At 42.4% G+C, this 19,241-nt stretch overlaps 1 protein-coding gene across 1 annotated transcript; it reads left to right on the top strand.

Moving 5' to 3' along the window:
- The first annotated feature begins 1,360 nt into the window (after positions 1 to 1,360).
- Positions 1,361 to 19,035, top strand: ARHGAP40 (Rho GTPase activating protein 40). Its single transcript, XM_010584074.1, has 14 exons — positions 1,361 to 1,541; positions 5,944 to 6,164; positions 9,334 to 9,409; positions 10,024 to 10,172; positions 10,805 to 10,970; positions 11,324 to 11,415; positions 11,546 to 11,623; positions 11,885 to 12,044; positions 12,799 to 12,881; positions 14,065 to 14,271; positions 14,544 to 14,684; positions 16,348 to 16,508; positions 17,542 to 17,597; positions 18,850 to 19,035. The coding sequence occupies exons 1-14, from the start codon at positions 1,361 to 1,363 to the stop codon at positions 18,954 to 18,956; spliced, it is 1,878 nt and encodes a 625-aa protein (XP_010582376.1). The 3' UTR covers positions 18,957 to 19,035.
- The last annotated feature ends 206 nt before the right edge of the window (positions 19,036 to 19,241 follow it).

Below are 19,241 nucleotides of genomic sequence, written 5' to 3'. Positions count from 1 at the left end.
GGCTCCAGATGTTCCCAGAATGATGGTTGTTGCTTGAGTTCTGACCTTTAGAGAAGAAGGGCTGCCTATGTGCATGTTAGAAAAAGGTATGAGCATAATATGCATGCACATGTGTAAATAGAAGTGCAGAATATCCTACAACATAGGGCTCTTGGTTGGTAGATCTTCAAATTTATGACTTGAAATGTTTCTTACAACAGAAGCAAGTTAATGCCAGAACTGCTAATAATGGCTTTCTGGAATGAAAGGAACTAAAACTTTCCAGATATTTTGCCATCTATAACTTTCTAAGTCCTTCCGGAGCTGGGAGGCTAAATCGCATTTGGTGGTTGTTTTGTTGTCATGGTTTTCAAGGCACAGACTTGATCTGCGTTTTTCTTGTTGTGAGACTAGAAAGCAATTGCGATCTGGTTTTGGTGGTGGTGGCTGTTCACAGGTGTGTTTCAAACCCTCCAGAGTTAGCATAGTGTGCAGTCTCTTTAATTTTGTATTCCCAAGTTGAACCACTGAGGTGTTTTCACAAGTAGGTTCCACTTATCCCTTTTTTTTAAGTCTTTGAAAGACATATACAGCAGGGTTTAAACAGCTTGCAACTCTTTGAAGTGAATTAAAATTCATTTTAGGTGAGGTATTATTTTATGAACTGATGAGAACCTCACCACTTTCTGCAGAGAGGTTGAAAGCTGAACGAGGCCAGTCTGGGACTTTGGCCACCCATGAATTAATCAACAGGGTGGTAAGAAAATTCTGTATGTTTGGGTTTCCCAGGACACTTGTGCTGTTTCACAGAGGAAAAACCTGGTCTAGGCAGGAAAAGAGGGCCTCAGACATCCGAGTTGTTTATTGCATGAGCTGAAGTGCAGGAGACAGAGCTGTGCCAGTTTTTGCATATGGAGGACAACCTACTGGGTTCAGTCTGCTGTGGCTGGGAGTCGTCGGACTTGCTGTGCACGCTGGATAATCAGAGCACACGTGCACCACGTTTGAAACATCTTGGTCGTCTGTGAATGTCGAGGGTATCTGTGCAAGTTTTCAGGGGAGTCTTGGAAGCAAGGGCAGGAGTGGTAGGTGGTGTCTCAGAGGTCACTGGAAGGACAGCGTCAGAAAACCTGTGTCACACTGTGTCCTCTCACATGTTTGGACAGCAGGTTTTCCCCTACTCCGGGGGGTTTGATCCCAACCTTGTCTGTTATTGCTAAACACGAGCCAAAGGAAGTCTAGCACTTAACCTCTGTTTGGCTTTTACTGCAGTCATTAATCAATGAAGACCGATGTATTGTGCATGCCATATTTGAATGTGTAGTTTAATCTCTCTCTCCTTATCTCTTCCTCTCCCAGTACCAGAAATTGCCCTTGCAAAATGAGCAAGCTTCCTCTGAAGAGTCCTTTGGCATCTCCGGTGTCAGAGGGCACGAATTCCAGGCTAGAGTCTTTGGACAACTTGTCAATGGACAGTTTTTGGCTGGAAGTAGAGAACATTAAACAGAGCGCTGAAGCCGAACAAGAGGAATGCAGCCTTGCAGATGTCAAAACACAAGAGGGTAGGTTGCCAAAAATGTTGGGAGCAAGGGGAGGAAGATGAATGTCTTAGAAAATTTGCTTATGAACCTGAATGATTTAGAAGCATGTTGCAATACGGTTAGAATATTACTGGTCAAATCAAAGATACATTTTTTTTTTTTTTTTTTTTTTCATTGGGTGATGGATAATACCCTGCAGAAGTGGAGTGCTGGCCTGGCCTGGTTTCAGCTTCTGAAACAAAGCTGACTCTAAAGGTCAGTCAGGAGTACATTCAAGGCTCCAGATTTTTTCAGACAGCCCCCCACTAAGTGTGGGGGCTCTCACTCCCCGTGCAGGTGGCTGTACGGTAAACACGCTGTGATAGCTGATGGTGTTTTGGAAGGCTTGTTTGTGTATGTGGTTCTGAGTTCATCACAGTGGCTTTTATGAGAGCTGCTTTTGTGGAAGGCAGGCTTTTCTCCCTCTGATTCACTATTCAAGAAACCATAATAAACATCCAGAATGACTTGAGTCCATCCACACAAGGTTTTTCTTATATACCTCCTTTTTTTTCCTCCCCCTTTCTTTCTTTTGAAGACCGCTTCATGTGCATGGGGTGTTTCTAGTGGGATTTCTGTAGCACTGATGTTATCCAGTATTTTGGAATAACTGGAACTTGGACCGATAGCCTTTTGGCGTGGGAGGTACAATATCCTGGGCTGTTGGAGGGATGATAAACTGTGATAAGCAGCCAGCGATCCTGCAGATTGGGATCATACGTTTCCTGGGTCCGTTTTGAAGAATGTGATTTAGCTGGCTGTACATCCTCTTGAATGGTGGGGTTTGCAGCCTGTACAGCCTGCAGCTGTTGTGCCAGCCTGATATTGAGAAGGATCCATGTGTGTAGTGGGGAAATGTTTGAGTGAAAGTCCCAGTGTGCCGCCGTGCTTGGGAAGGGTAAATAGCTCTCCTGGGTGCATGGAGAGGCTCTGGAGAGTGGAGTGGAAAGATCATCATCCGTATCTGCCATAGTAGGCAAGACACAGTAAACAGTAAGGTCTGATTTTAGTGTCCCTACATAAAGGATGTAAGTTTGGTTTTTAGAACTGGAAGAGATGCAAGAGTGACTCAGAAAATGAGTGCGCCAGGAAGGAGACTCTGGAAAAGAGGCCATGCCATGAGATGAAAGGCTGTCTGGGATATCCAAAAGAATGATATGCTAGAGGCAATTTGATTACTGTGTGTAAGTGGGGACACAAGGAAAAGTGTCTTTTAATGCTGTATATTAATCTAGCAGGCAAGAGCTGACTGCTTAATTGGCCATTGAAACCAGACAGACTTGAAATAATGCTCCGAGTAGCGAAGCCTTCCTGGCAGGCTGAGGAAGGAGGTGCAGCACGCTCAGCCCCCAGGTGCCTCCTGCAAAGGAGCTTAGTCAAATAAGCATCGTGCTGGAAGCATTAGTGGCGAGGGGAAGCTTCGGATGGTGTGGATGTAAGATTTGACTAGTGCCTCTTGGCTTTCATGCCCTTTGCAATTTATGGTTGGAGCACCCGGAGGTGGCAATGGAGCCAAAGGCACCATCACTCTTTGCGTAAAGCCTGAGAATTTTCGCCTGGGCAGCCGCTAACAGCTCTGTGTGGACAGTGTGGCTCAACCTGACAAATAGCTGATCGTAATCACAGTACAGGGACAGCGTGGAGGCTACGTGTAGATAAGGCGTTGCAAAAATGCTGACCCAGTTGGAGAACACTGGTCTCCTGCGCGAGCCCTGTGTAATGGTGGCGTAATGGGAAGCCGCTTGTGACCTGGTGTTAGTGGGAGGCCAGCGTGTAACTTTGTGGAAGAACTGGGTCAGCAGAAAGGTGCTGATGATGCTTGTGGCCTCACTAACAGTTGAAAGGGGCAGAAAGTAGCTTTTTCCTAAAATACGAGCAGCATTGTCCTTTCCTTGCTGTCTGCTGTTTATCCAGCTCTCTCCAAGGTCTGACAGTACGGCAGACTGATAATGTACGCACTCGGTGCAGTAGTGCCACTGAAGTATCTGCTGGCATCCTTATAGCATGTAATCATGTCTGAGAAGTGTCTGCGAAGAGTGATTCTTCTCCACCTTCAAAAACTATGTAGGAAGTTGTGCTTAATGTTTAGTCTGAAATTGTAGGATGCTGTAGCTGTCCTTTAACTTTTTGAAAAGTAAATGCTTTATTGTGAATGCTATTCTTGGCTAGCTTATGTTTCAAGTAAGTTTTTGCAATTGGTGTTCTCTAGTTTTGCAGATTTATTCCCAATTTTACCCCCCTGAAATGCTGCTTGTCTGGAACTCACAAGACAAATCTTAGCAGCTCTCCAGGCTTAAACCTGCAGCTCAGCTTCTGTGGACCTCTCGCTTCTGACCTGTTTCTCTCCGATTTCCCCCTTCTCCCCATAAATAACCTATTTTACTGGTTTCCTCTTGCGTTGCTGGCAAACATAACTGGGCCAAAAATACTAAATAGAGGAATTAAAATCTGGTGCTTTGGCATCAGATGGGGCAGTAGGCTCACACGGATGTCCGATTTAGGGCCTGCTGTTTAGTATTGTGTATTAGATTAGTTTCCTGTTATGACTGGAATTGGGTATTTTCAAAATTTGCAAGCAATACGCTTAACTTCCTTTAGTTCCCAAAGACAAAATAAACTAGAAGTCTTGTGAACTGTGCTGCTGTGAAACCACAATGTAGGACAAATAGCTGTACAGTGAGGAATAGCGAACGGGACCACGAGCATATGAGCAGCTGTAACTAAGTGAGCAGTACCGAGGGGATGCTCTTACCTGTTAGCTTCTGTAGAACCAAACACGGGAACAGACCAAAACTTCAGACCGTGTAGGAAAGCTAGCCAGTTGGCTAGAAAATTCGTTAAAAGAAACACTTCGCTTCAGGTCCAACTCTATTGTAGTGTGATGCTGAAAAAAGTTCTGTTTCATTACAGCACCTAAGAACACAAAGAGCATGCTCTGAAGGCTGAAAAGAGTTTTAATGGAGTCACAATATGTTTTTGCAAGTTGCATGAAAACAGGAGTTTCCCCAGAAAAATTAAATTACTTAATCTCTCAAGAAGAGCTGCGTGGCTTTTTTGTTATTGATGCAGCAATAATAAAACTTTGAGCAGCAGCGGTAACTGAGGAGATACCAGTTTGCATAGGGAAGGAAGAGTAGGAATGAACTGTTCTGTTTCAGTCAGTTCAGTTGTGATTTTTTCTTTTTCCCAGTATAACCTTTGGTAGAGCTATGCTGGAGCTGCCTGCAGTGAATGATTGTGGTATGTAGAATTGAAAAGATAAAGGCTTTGTGGTGTTTGCTGTATTAAAGTTGAAGCCACCTGCTAAATTGCTTCTTTTATCTTTGGATTTCAAGTAGCTGCCTTGCTCAGGGCACTTTCTCACTTCCTCAAAGGGTGCATCCCGTAAGGAAAAAATTGTCTTCTGTGTTTGAAGTGTAACTTTATACGTACTGAAGAATGAAGTGAAATTGAGCTTGTTTGAGTAATGCTGCTGTACCGTCTCCAGGCTTCTCACACTTCATTCTGGAACTGGAATGGTCTTTAATTTTAGTGGTTTCGAACAGGCACAGACATAAAGTGAATGCACAGAGTAAGAATAATGATTTTGCTTTTGTTGAATGACTGTATGGATACCAACCCACTTAAAAAGGTAAAGAACAGGGATGGTGCATACAAATAGTTCTGCAAGTATATTAAACAAATATGTTTGAATCTACCAGGTCAGTGTCTGGATATTTAAAAAAAAAAAAAAAAAAGACTTGTTCATACATAGGCATGCATATGGATAAATAAAAATTAAAAGAAATAGCCAAAAAACGGTAAGAGTACAAAAGTCAAATGTGCAGCATTGTATATTGTGGCTTCTGACAGACCCTTTGTCCATTCTCAAAGCTGCCAGAGCTCCCCTTTGCACAAGCAAGTCCATATACAGGCACATTTAAGCAAGTGCATCTGACTTTCCTCCTGTGTCCTATGAAAGCCCCCACTGGGTTCAGTTCCTATTGTAATCCTTGTGCTAAATACCATGCAGAGTCACACTTGTGCCCAGCTTCTGAGGGGCCCTAGGTTCCTGGCAATAGCCATGCCTCCATGTTTTTTTCTTCGCTTTTCCTCCCCTAAGATGAGGAGAAAGGAGTATGCGAGCAGTTATAGTTGCCTAAAGTGCTGTCTCTCCTCTGGTTTCACCCTGATACCCAGCTGGGTACCTGGGAGTAGGGCTAAGATTTTGAGAACAGCTGTGGCTTCCTAACAGACATGTGGCTCCCTTCCAGTGATGTCCCATTGCCACCCCAGAAAGGGAATGGCTCGGGCTTCTGGTTTCCTCTCTCTGAAGAGTATCAAACACTCTGACTGCTGTTGCCCTTTCTCTTCTCACTCGCCCTTCTCCTCCCTTGCCTGGCAGAGGGAGAAGCTGAAGCTGAGTGGCTCCAGGACGCGGGTCTGTCTGACCTCCTCGGGGACCGTGCCTCCGAAAATGACAACATCGTGCTGCTCTCCACCCTGACCAAGACCCAGGCCGCTGCTGTGCAGCGGCGGCTGGACACCTACTCCCGGTCTCGGAGGAGGAAGAACAAGCATCCTGTGCGTGATGTCCGAGACATTTTTGGAGTGGTCAGCTCAGAGGTATGCTGGTGCAGTGGGGTCTCCTGAAAGACTTTGTTGCGTTGTGGTAGCTGACTTGGCTTTCTGGGTCTAGGGCTATTCTTATTTCCAAATAGAAGACTTCATCTCTTGAGCTGAAATGAAGCTGAGGTTGTAGAAATTCTGCATCCAGGTTGCAGCACTGAGAAGTTGCTAGAAAACCTGCAGATCCATAAGCATCCTAGAGACTGCTGGCAGACCTGTGTATAGTGCCTGCAGCCCTGCAGCCTTGTTGAGCACTGGTACTGTTTGGAGCCCTCTTGTGTTTTCTTTATTCCAGTGACGTGTTAAATCATTGATAACCAAAAAAAAGAGAACTTCATACGTTCAGTTCTGATAAGGTGACCTTGTACAGCTGGTAAGCCTGGAGAAAGGCTGGCCACTGTCCTCTTTTTTTTTTTTGTAGAGAATACATAACCATTAGCTTTTCAGCTGCTTTCCTGCTGTGCTGCTCCTCTTCTGGTTGTGGCCACAAGGTACAGTATCGTTATTTTTCCTAGGGCCTGCTGGAAAGTATCCCAATCACGGCTCCTTGTGACTTTTTCTACTTGGTCAAGTGTCTAGTCAGAATATAGTGAGCTTGAACAAGATCTACCTTTTTCAGTAGCGTGGGACCCTTGCTCTTTACCAGAACTGATTACTCCTTTTCCTCAGCCTGAGCCTCTTTGAAACTACTTTTACTACACTGAGATTAATTATACACAAATAATCCCTTGAATGCCTTAAGGGAATGACGGTAGCAGTCTGCAGCATCACTGGAAACTGCTGTGGTTGTGTTGGATGTAACTGCCCGGTGTTGAGGTGCAGATTGCTGCTTTACTGTGAATTGCACTGAGACAGTGTCACAGCTGATTCTCTTTTGCAGAGCGTTACTTGCATTCCTTCTTGAATGGGTAACAAAAAGATGATATTTCTGGAAGCACTTGTGCTTCAAGGTTGTCTTAAGTGCCTCAATTGAAATTAGGCAAGTTTTAAAACTTGCAGATTAAATAGAAGCCTGTTGAATCTCTTAAAATAATTTTACTTTCTATTGTATAGGAATAGAGATTTTTTGAGCTCTTAATCTTAAGTGTCCACTCACTAGGTTGCTAATATTTGTATTTGATAATTTGCATTTGATAAGCAGCTGAGATCAAACCTGATGCTTTAAAGCGATGTTTTGATATCATGAAGACATGTACAAAGATGCTAAAACTGCCTGTTTAAAATGCCTTAATTTAATTAGAAGTGAAACATTTTCTCACTTCTTACTTTGGGCAAGATCACTGGACTCTTTTCCAACTATGCTGCTGGAATTATTCATATTTTCTTTGGCTTCATTTTTTTAAAGCTTTGCAGTTGCCTCTGAGATCTACAGCAGAGGTCACTGAAGCAGAAAACAGTGCTGGTTTTTTCCCCTCCCGTTTTAATGAAAGTAAGAAAATGTATTTTAAATTAGCCCATTTGACTGTTTGTTCCTTCTTTGCTGAGTGGCCATCAGCTTAACCTCTGTATTCCTTGCTTGTCTTTTACAGTGTACACAAGGGCTGGTGTTTGCCCTCTGTATTTCATGGGAAGGGACAGATGCTCAGCTTAGGCAAATTGAGAGAGATTTCTATGTAAAATGATGAACTTCGAGACTTCAGGGTGTGATACAGGATGTAGGAGCTGAGCAGAAGAAGTCCTTTACCTTTGAGTGATTCCTGGAGCAATCCCAGAGGGAAGCAGGCTTTTGGATAATTTTCCATATTGGTTAGAAAAACTGTTGTCCCAGTTCCAGGCACAATTTTGGGGCTCTGAAGGACGTATTCAGGAACCATAGGCCAAAACAGGCCTGGTGTTGCTATAATACTTGCTCGAGGTATGTAGCAAAACATGATAAATTCTTTATTGCACAGAAGGATATTTGAAATCTTCACTTTCTAAGTGAGGAAACAAAAGTGCAAAAAAGTAAAGTTTTTTTTCCCACAGTCTCAGAAATTCCTGATTTGGACCCCAGATCCAGTATCTGTGCCTTTACTGCTTAGTCAGATTTTGGATGCTCCCCACTACTGACTGCTCTCTCAGTACGCTGGGAGCAGAATGTTTGAATGGGCTCTACCTGTTGAAGAAACTATGTTCAGCAAATTGAGCTTAAAGCTGATTCAGTTCAGCTGTGGCTAGAGTGGAAGCAGCTCAGGCTGTAAGAGTGCAGGCAGTGATGTGTCAGAGTAATTTGGATTTGTATTTCCATCAGTGTTTCAAGATGGATTTGCCATTTGCCTCCTGTCCACCTCTGTCATAAGCTACTCTCAGGCATCAAAGCTGCTGGCATTTCTATCAGAACCTTTCTACGTAGTTCCCCTGTATTACTCTTCAATACGGCCTGTTTACATGATAGCTGGATCTGGCATTAGTGTATGATGTGTGATTAAGCCAGATGCTAAATGACTTGGTTCTGCTTTCATGGCAGCTCACCAGTTGTGCACCTACTCCAAAGATATAGTACATCATCTGTGCAAACTAACTGGTTTTCTTCTGTTTGTGGTGACTTTGCACAGGTTTCTTTTAACTGTCAGTCCTCAGTCCACAACTCCATGTCATAAGCAGATTCTTGGAAAGTTGCTAACTTTTGATAATAGAATAAGCTTTCCTACATTCTAACTAGTACTAGCAAAAGTAAGGTTTTTATTAACAGAATTGCCTGCCAAATGCCTCCTTATACTTTTAAAGATTCAATTCTCTGGACATGAAGAGGTAGCTTACTATGAAGCCCATGAAGGGAAGCTTTTAGGTGCTGATGTCTACTTAGTATGTTCTTTCTCCTGAAAGATCTTGTGATCACAGGCAATGGGTAGACCCCATGCAGCTTGGTTGGTCCACTGTTTGTTAGCCCCTCAATGCATGAACTAAAAGGGGGAAATTGGCTAATGATTGCATGAAAGGAAGAATTGGCTTAATGATGTGCAAATTTGTGACGAATACTGTCTATGAGATAGTCATCCATTTTCCACCTGTCTGCCAAATCCTCTAATTATAATTCTTAATTTCAGAACAGTCTTGTAGCCCTGAGCTTGAGCAGCATTTTCTTAGACTAACAGACAATGTCAGGTGTGTGTTTTCTATCAAAATCAGGTTGTCTTATAATAACTTCTGTTTTGTCTAGGTAAGCATGTTCTGGTTTATTTTTCAGGAGTCAGCAGCAGAGAAAAAGGAGTCCAGCCCAGATCAGTTGTGGCACAATCTACGGACTTCAAATGTACAGAGAAGTAAGAAGGAAGTTTTAAAATGTAGAGTCAGACTGAACAGGCAGTAGGATCAGAAGTAGGGCTGAAACTGGAAGGGAAGTTATACTAATCTGGGGTCTGAAACATTGGCCTTGGTTGTGGGGGTTTTTTGGGTTTCTTTTGTTTTGTTTTTTTTAAATACATGGTTATCCACAGTTGTGGATTCAGTAAACTTTTCCAGGCTCTAGTGTTGTTATGAATTGCCACTCAAACTGATAACTGTAACTCTTTGAGAAAGCAACTAGAAGATGGAAGTAAAATCAGTCTAGCAAAGATCATATGGTGAAATCTTATGCACCATATGCAATTGTGTAAAGAGAAGTTAGCCATAGGTATGTCCTTTAATTTAAGGCCATGATCATGTCTTACCAGTGTTCTAGTGATTGTAGCTGTAATGTTATTACTGTAAGCTAATCTTACCCTATTGATCAGTCTCAGGACTGTGCTACGAGAACACTGTTTTCAAATGTTAATGTAGGATTTTTTAAAAGCAATGCTACGCAAATCTGTCTCAAACTGCTTTTTTAGCACACTTGTTTTCTAAGATTCACCCTTCTGGTTTTCTGAAATTCAAGACCATTTCTCCTCTGTAGCAGAAACCCAGGATTACTCCTGCCCAGTTCGAAACCCTGGAAAAGAGGAGGTGTTCAACATGGATGTTGCCTACTCAGAGCAAGCGGCTGTCCTGCTCAAGGGATCGTTCCTGTCTGAATCTAGGAAGTTAAAGGATGGAAATGCCCTAACTGTAAGCACTGAAGGAATTTTTCCTGTTAGAACTTACTAGTCTTTTCTTGTTGAGAGGGTTACAAGGCACTGGATTCAATTGTATGGCCAGCTCTTGGAAATGTCCTCTATGGATGGTGTTGCAATGGGTCTATATTAGGTAGGTATTTTTGGACAGGTAGTGCTGTTATCCTTGCAGTGTTGGGCAAGGATAACCATTGTGTAGTGGAGGGTCAAAAGAAGTAAGGCTTATGTGTGAAACTAGCTATTTTGATACAGATCTGGGTCATTTCCACTGAAAAGAGGAGAATAACTGGACTTTCTTACTTGTAATTCTAACAGTTTTCTTCTCCGCAAATGTACTGGACTGCTTCTAAAGTTCAAGTAGATTAGGGTGGCTGTCAGTCTGTCTTTAATTTAGATAAATTGGGATCTGCAATATGATATAAGAGCAATACTGAAAAGGGAAAATATTTATTCAGCTGTGGGTTAAGTTGGAGTAGTTTTAGGCATTTGTCTGGTGTTGAAAACAGGAGAATGAATAGATGCCTGGTTATGGTAAGGAATGATAAAAATGCAGCAAAACTTGATAATCAGTGAGATTAGTAGTAATAACTTGCACTGAACCTTTTGGGTGTGTGTGTTTTCCCTTAGAAATTTAAGATCCCCAAGGGTAGACTAGGAGTGACCAGGATTGGAGATCTATCTGCTCAGGACATGAAGAAGATCCCAACACTGGCCCTTATTGAACTAACAGCTCTCTGTGATATTCTGGGCTTTGAGCTGAAGAGAAACAAAGCACCAAAACTGAAAACAACAGGTTAGTTGTATGTCATCTTTTTTTTTTTTTTTTTTGGTGCCATTTTTTACAGTGACCTTCTCATAGGTTTGTGTTTCAAATGTTAGAACAGAGCGGGACTTTGATAAGAAACCTTGTGACAGATCTGTTTTCCTTTATCAGAATTTCTCCTGGAAGTCACTGGATCATGACATCAAGACCTAGCACCACATTTATGTCTGACTATCAAATGCACTTGTCCTGTTTAACTATTCCTCTCTTTTTCTCCAGTATCTACACTTAAAAATGTACCATCTTAGTCTGCAGTGGGGGATGTATCCCTTACACCTGGATTAGAGGTGATACAGACTTACAACATGTTGTTTCTGTTGTAGAGAAAAGACTCTTTGGAGTTCCACTTCACACCCTATTGGAAAATGACCAAAAACTGCTCCCCAACACCAAGGTCCCTCTGTTACTCCAGGCGGTAAGTTCTCTTCTGGTTTCATTCACACCTCTGATCCTCAGAGTCAGGAAGCCTTTGAGGCCTGTGATAAGGAAGGGCTGACTTCTCACCCTCTGTGCCTAAAAGCTTTCTTTTCCCCCACCTTTAATAGCTGCTGTCCTGCTTGGAAAAGAGAGGACTTGAAACAGAGGGCATTTTGAGAGTTTCTGGGTCCCAGACCAGAATCAAGGTAGGAGCTCTTTAGTAGCATTCAAAGGTGTCAGAGGTGATCAGGAAGCATATTGCTGAAGCAAGTATCTAAATAACTGGAATTGTCTCGTCTCCCTTCCCAATACAACTAGAAATGTCCGTTGCTGGGAAATCTGGGAGTGTCTGCTGTGAGGGTCTCTGCACTCTTTGGACTTGATGGGTTGCCCTCCTAGTGCTCAGCTACAAAATTTCCCTTGTAGTTGCTTATTAAAGCATGTGATAAATTCCATCTTTTTAATAGAGTCTGGAACAGAAGCTAGAAAGGGACTTCTATACTGGCCTTTTCCGCTGGGATGAAGTCCACCAGAATGATGTATCGGGGCTACTGAAAAGGTTCATCAGAGAGCTGCCGGCCCCGCTGCTGACTGCAGAGTACCTCCCTGCTTTTGCTGCTGTACAGAGTGAGTCCCTGCTTTGGCTGTTTAGCATCAGTTTGCGGGTTTTCTGGCAAAGCTCTACTGGTCTTGGGCTCTCCTGTCAGGTGTGTTGGGAGCCTGTGGATTTGGTGGGAGTACAGAGCACGATATGAACTGTACCCAAGCTCAGAGTGCAGGGTGCTACGTGTACTATTACATATCAGCCTGAGAGTCGTCGTCGCCGGTGCGTGGTTGCATACATCTTTGTGTACGAACGCTGTCCTGGGATCTTAAGTTACGTTGTGTCATTTGAGGCTGCGAGGTTGCTACCATGAATTAGGACAAATCAATAAATAATGACATGTAGGCTGAGTTGTGGCAGCTGACCAGTGTGCATGGTCTTGGCTTGTCTGCAGGTAACGCAGTGTTCTGCAAGCACCTTATTTTGAGGTTTGTGACTCAACAGATGGTTTGAATGTGTTAAGCTAACTGTTTTAATTGCACAACTGGTTTTGTTCAAGAAATGGGGAATAATGGGGTCTTTTGATATCCTTGAAGGGCGTCAGACTTGCTGGTAGTCTGTGTATTCTGAAGCAAATCAGCCAGTCTTCTGAAACATAGGTAGTTCACTTCATAAGGGCAGTATGAGCTTGATTTACTTCTGTAAAACAAGGTCTCAAATCCTAGATGACAAACACTACAGTAAGTAATTGCCTTATTCCTTGGGGAATTCCCATGCTTAAAAAGAATGGTGTCAGGAGCCTGAATCCTCTGTCCTGTTGTTGCTCTCCCTCTCTAGGTATTCCAGACCTGAAGCAAAGATTGCAAGCTCTAAACCTCCTGATCCTGATTCTGCCAGAACCCAACAGAAACACTCTAAAGGTAACTACCTGTTCTGGATTTAACTGGAAAAACGATCTCCTTCCAGGTTTTTATTCAAGGAAACTCTATCAGCTTTTGTAAATAATACACATCATGCTATTTGGTTTTATTTCACTGACTTGAGAATGGAAACCAATGATGGGGGAAGCAGGCAAACCTCAAGGCTGTGCAGTGAACGTAAGCTGTAAGCACAGTCTGCCTTTTGGGTACAAATTTAAGAGCAGTAGGAATCCATGTGGTCCTGGAGCGTCCTGTTTAGAAACATGCTCGTCCTCTTCAGTGTGTTAAAGCACTTCACTATGGAGTGAAAGATGTATGGGTCTTACATTGTATGTGGGCATGCTAAGGTATTGGGAAAGAAATTCAGTCTTTTGGTTCATGGTTTGTGGTATTGTTGTCATCTATGAAAGACAGTTTCAATTAAAAAAAAAACAAAAACAAAAAAAACCCAAACAAACAAAAACCCAACTACTAAGCTTACAACTTCCTACCCTTTTCTGATAAAAAGGCATTTCAAATCCTTTTACCTACTACTTTTTGAAAGAATAAATGCTGATGGGATCAGCTTTGCAGGCAGTGCACAACTTCTGCCTTTCTGTGCTTTATAAGAACTGTGGTGGTTGCTGCTGCCATTTTGTTTGTTTGTTTGTTTTTTTCTTTCCCCCTCCTGAGTAATTCAGCTTCCAGGTAATAAAGGCAAGGCTGACTTAGCACCCTGCAAACTTTATTTAGGGTGCTGGAATACGTAATCCAGTCAAAGATGATCTGTCGTGCATCATGGCTTTGGTGGAAGCATGAAGCAGAAGAGATGGTCCAAAAGGGTTTATTTTTCCACATCTGGGAATAGCTTTGAGTGGATACTGGGGGAAGCGGGGGGTGCCATCTCTGGATTCTGTAACTGCTATGACTGGACTTTGTAAATTGCCACCTGCCAAGGAGCTCATCTACTTCCCACAGCTCTCCTGATTCATGAATGCTGGACAAACCATCTCTCTGCCTGGTATGGTTATTTGGTGCTATCCTGATATTAGAAATTGCTCACTGAACTTCCTGGCTGGACAAATAGGATTAGCTCATGGATATAAAAAAAAAAAAAGCTAATTAAATGATCTCTCCAGCAATTGCCACAGTAGTTTCTTGAGCATTAGCAATGGATGTCCTAAGTCTCTTCCCCTCTCTTTAGGCTCTACTTGAGTTTCTCAGCAAAGTGGTTGCCAGGGAGAACAACAACAAAATGAACCTCTGGAATGTTTCCACAGTCATGGCCCCAAACCTCTTCATGCACAAGGGGCTGCCAAACAAGATCCCTGAAGGGAAGGAGAAACAGCTGGCAGAAGGGGCAGCTGATGTTGTGCGGACGATGATCCATTACCAGGATTTGCTCTGGACAGTAAGTTGCCCAGGTGTTTTGCGGTATGGTGTAGCAGTGTCTTGGTCTGGTTAGAATTGGAATAGGGGAAGGGATAATCTTGGAAATTTCAGAGGAGTTAAATGTCTGGAGGCAAAATCTTTGGCTGAATTTCAAGACTACTTGTTTTCAAGGTATATAGATATTTTGTCTATTTAAGGAGCTTCATAAAGTGATGTTTAAGTTCTTAAATGGCATCTTCATCTCTGCTTGATTTGTTTTAATTCCTGTTTCCTCCCTTCTCCGCTGCCCAGGTGTCCTCTTTTCTGGTAGCTCAAGTGAGAAAGCTGAATGAAAGCAATAGCAAAAGGTACCAGTTCTGCGACAAACGAATTAAGAATTTGTTGCGGAAGATTCATGCTGATAAAGACAAGGTGGAGAAGAACCAGGCAGAGGTGAGTTAGGGCTTGGAAAAACTGAGCCCTTTCATAACAGTGTCAAATGCTTTCATAAAAACTTGGAAAACTGTAAGGAGTGATGCTCATTACAGAGCAAGAGGGAGAAAAATCTGCAGAACAATGAGAAACCATTTCCCAAACCCTTTTGGCCAGGTTGTGGCAAAAATTGATCCCAACAATAAGACTGCTAAATAAGTTTCAGGCTACAAAACACTTAGTTAAGATGCTGCATGGTTGCAGATGAGGGGGGAAGAGACCAAGAGTGGAAATGCTGGTCTTTACCTTGCATGAAGAGCAGAATTCATATGGCTCTAGGTGTCCCATGTGTTTATATCCCATGATAAAGGCAGACTTATTTTCATGAACTTAAAGCAAAAATTTATACTATTACAGCAGTATAAAAATACATTTTGCATCTGATTTTCTTTTTCCTCCATAATGCTGCTGATCTGTATGGGAGGGTTTGAGGACGAGGTTCTTGCTACTTAAAAGGAGAGAAGTAAGTTCCCTGATAAATGAAATGGCTCTACTCCTTCTTGTGTTGGTGCGGACTGAGATTTTTAAACAGATGTTGCTACTAGATCTATTTGAGTGTCAAAGTTGGGAAAAGATCCTTGGAGTCATTCTACATTTGTTTTTTTGGTTGCCACTGTTAGTTGAATAAGCGTGGGTCTGCAGGTGCTAGGTTACGTCATGCAGTGCTGGATTTTAAGTATTGCATAGCAGTGGTGGTGCAACTGGGATGCTTTAAGGGCACGAGCTAGGTGGAGTTTGCAGATAGAAATAATATGTAGAGAGCTTGAATATGCAGACCTGAAGAAGAGTTTGTGTTCTCACAAGTCAGTACATCCTCCTTTCTATACCAACTGGGCTCCTGAAATGATGTCTGCCTAAAATTTCGCTGGTTAAAGTGGCATGTCACTGTTGAAGGTGCTGTCATTTCAGAGAGGACAACTACTGTTTAGGCAAACAGATGACCCGATGCTTAGAACAGTGCTAACACTATTTCCTAACAGTCTTGGTGTTCTGCACTGTTTTTGCAGAAGACTCAGAATTGCAAAATTAGCTTGCTGCAGATCAGACCCCATTAGAACAGTTCAACGTGCTCCACAAAAGTTCTTGAGAAGTTACTTCATGAGGGAGTTGATGAAAACAGTCTTAAGAAAATAGCACTTGAACTCTGCTCTGTGATGGCTCAGAGCTTCCTTTTTTTTGAAACTACCTTTCTGAAATTCAGTACTCTGCAATTCAGTTGTCTAAACTACTTTTTCAGTCATTTAAATTAATTCCAGAGAAGCCTATCAGACTTGTGCAAAACAGTTTGTCAAAATTTATTCTGGTAAATCCTATTTTCATCAAAGCTTGTGTCGCTTCTGGTGCCAGTGCTGTATTTGAACAGCAGAGAGCACCAGCGCATGCTGATGGAGAGCGGTGCTAATGCAAGCACTAATGATTTGTTTATAATGCTCACCTTGATACTTCTATAAGCTTCCAGCCTGGAGTATGTGTGGGATAAGAAACAAACCTAAATTCTCTGAACAGCTGCCTGGATAGGTTTAATTCTCCACACTCTCCGATCGATTTTGAAACTTGATGTTTTAGCTGATAAAAGTCTGTCTTTAAGCACTTTCTTCTTTTTGCCTCTGCCTGCCTTGTTCAGCCTTCCAAGATTGTGAAGGTCCATGCTTCGCTTCTCCTGAAGGATTCGCTAGAGGTGCATTTGAACAATGCAACAAGAGTTGCTGATGTCTTGAGGCAATTTCAGAAGAACCTGTGCCAGAACGGCTGGAACATTGTTAACACTGTCAACCTCCTCAAGTGGTAAATGGCTTTTTCTCTGCTTAAAAAAAAAAAAAAAAAAAAAAAAAGTACTAGGTGGTCTAGTTGCTGGTTTCTGTCTTCTGGCAGAGCTGCTGTGGTGGCAGTGAGCTGTTAGGAGACTGTTCTCTGCTCTTCTATTCTAAGCTTTGGAAATAGTTTGCTGGATGGGGCGAGCAAATGTTAGTTCAACTGATTCCATCACTGTGCTCAGGCTGTTGGGAGGTCAGTAGTCCCCTCTGGGCTGCTGGACAGCAAGCGAACTTTAGCAGTATGTGCAAAGCCTTGCTGAATGGAAGGGAAAGTGGAATAACATTGACCCTGCAAAACAAACCCTCTCTAGCTCTCCTGCAGAAAAACATCACCCGTGCAAATTATTTGCCTGGAGTAGTATTTCCAGCATGCATATGTTAATATAGGGATTTCCAAAAATAAGCTCTGTGGTTCCCTCCTATGCTCGCTCCAGTGGTGAATTGCTGAAATAACCCAAAAAATGAACAGAAGAATTCCTGCCCCGCTCTGTCACCATGCCTGCAGACTGTATTTAGTAGGTAAAGTGTTTGTTCATCTCCTGACTGTGTCCTTGGGCAGCAAATGCCTAAACAAGGAGGGTGGATGGGAAGTTGGCTCAATATGGGTCAGCTGGTATCTCACTAACAAGCTACTACAGATGCCTAAGTCTTCCTGCAGATGAGCTTCTCTTGAACAGGCCATCAGCTCTAGAGGAATGCTGCCAGTGAACTTTGGTATTTATGCCTGTAGTCTTCCTATTGAAAAGTTAGTGTTTGCCTATAGTGCACTTCTCGCTAACAGCGAGGAATATCTGCCTTGTATTCTTTTTTCCAGTTTGGGGTGTGCTTTTCAACAGCTGCACTGTTCAGGAGGATCAGCAAGGTCTCTGTACCATGGCCTCTTGCTTCCTTGACCATTGGTGGCCTCTGAACCATAAGCAATTCTTCTGGAAGAAACATTACTAAACTACCTAACCTGCCTTTCACAGAGCTTTGTTAACTTCAGTGTGTTTTTCTTTCTGCAGTAACAACTCAATGGAGTGCACAAACTTGCTCCTGTATGAAGTGGGAGGCAATATTGGTAAGTCTGGGTGGCAACTGAAAATAAGGACTCCGGTATCCAGTTTTTATGCTTAACTTGCCTTAGGAGGGAGTTATAAAAAGGATGAGATTTGGAGGGGGGCTCCAAAAGTTAGAAGGCAAATGAACAAGTGTGGGTTAACCTCACCTACAACAAAAAGCACCTGTCAAAGCTCTTGTGTTGATCGTTCACATGCCTTCCAGCCATCACTGCAAAGCCTTTATAGTGCAAGTATGTGGGAAGGTTGAAGCCTGGACTTCCAAAAGTACTAATGGATCTTATTCAGAAGCTGCCTTTCAAGGAAGGTGGAAACTAAAAGAGTCCAGAAGTCTTGAGGACAGAGACATGCAAAACTTTGTCCATCTTAAAAACAAACCAACCTCCAGTTCTGTTAAACATACTGTGTTAAACTCCCTCTCCCCTCAACGATAAAGGTTTGTGTTTGGAATTAAGTGTAGAACTTAAGGTGAATGTAGTTTATGGTTTTAAGTAAAAGGCAACTTCATCCTATGCTACTAGGCTTTTAATTGGGTGCTTCTTATCTGGGCTTTAAGTGTAGTAGGCTGGCACATGGCATCTGTATTAATGACTCCAGCTCCAGGTGTGAATTCTGTCTGCCTTCATGAACTTTCTGACAGAAGAACCCATACTAACTTGGGTGGACGTTTCTCAAATCATGTAGTTAAACAAGTTGATGATGTTCATTAGTCACTGATTTCCACTCATCATTAGGATAATGTCATCAAATAGAGAGGAGACTTAAATAATATGATTGCAGCAGCAGATTAGGGGTGTCTGAAAATGGAAAGGAATTCTTATGCCCTGTTACAGCTGCTTCTGGAGACTGTCGGTTACTGGAGTGCTTTGGCTGCCTCTTATTATTTCTCTTAGTAGCATCTGTAGAAGAAAATCTTTGTCATTGGAAACAATTCAGTCTCTGGATTTGATCGCTAACATATTTCATTACGGTTTTCAAGTGCTAAAGTTATTGGGTATTAAAGTTAGAGTACCCTTCCGCAAAGATCAAAGCTTGGGTTTAGTATAGTTTTAAGAAACATATATTTATTTTAACATAAATAACTAGAACTTTTCCAGATTTGTGGAAACACTTTTGAATGGTTGTGATATTGAAATTAATGTGAACAAATGTCAGTTTTTAGGGGGAAAAAAACCAACACACACCCCCCAACCTAGCAATTATAGGACTAAGGATATAAGAAATGCTTTTTTTCTGAATCTCTTGTTTTGACAGGTGAACATTGTCTGGACCCAGACACTTACCTCTTAGACTTGTACCACATCAATCCGCATGCTGAGTGGATAATTAAGCAAAACCCATCTTATCCTCGCATGTATTAAGGAAAGCATGAGCAAAAGGAAGCATTTGGCTGAAGTGTTTGGAAGGCGTGGGAAAGCTGTAGAGATGTTCCTGGTATAGTCACAGACTGGACAATGCTTGTGTCTTTGAAGGAAAAACAGCTTTATTTACTACTTCCATGACAGCTGGCTGTGAGAGTACACTACCCTACATGCTAACGGGGGTGTTGATAACAAGCAGCAATTATCATTATGTAGCAGAATTTGCAGAGGGTATGATTATTCTTAAACAAAATATCCCCCCCAAACAAACCCTGCAAACAAATC

The sequence above is a fragment of the Haliaeetus leucocephalus genome, unplaced genomic scaffold (genome assembly GCF_000737465.1).
Source record: "Haliaeetus leucocephalus isolate CR32 unplaced genomic scaffold, Haliaeetus_leucocephalus-4.0 Scaffold933, whole genome shotgun sequence".
NCBI lineage: Eukaryota > Metazoa > Chordata > Aves > Accipitriformes > Accipitridae > Haliaeetus > Haliaeetus leucocephalus.
The sequence above is the reverse complement of the archived record's forward strand: the minus strand, read 5'-3'. Positions and strand labels throughout refer to the sequence as shown.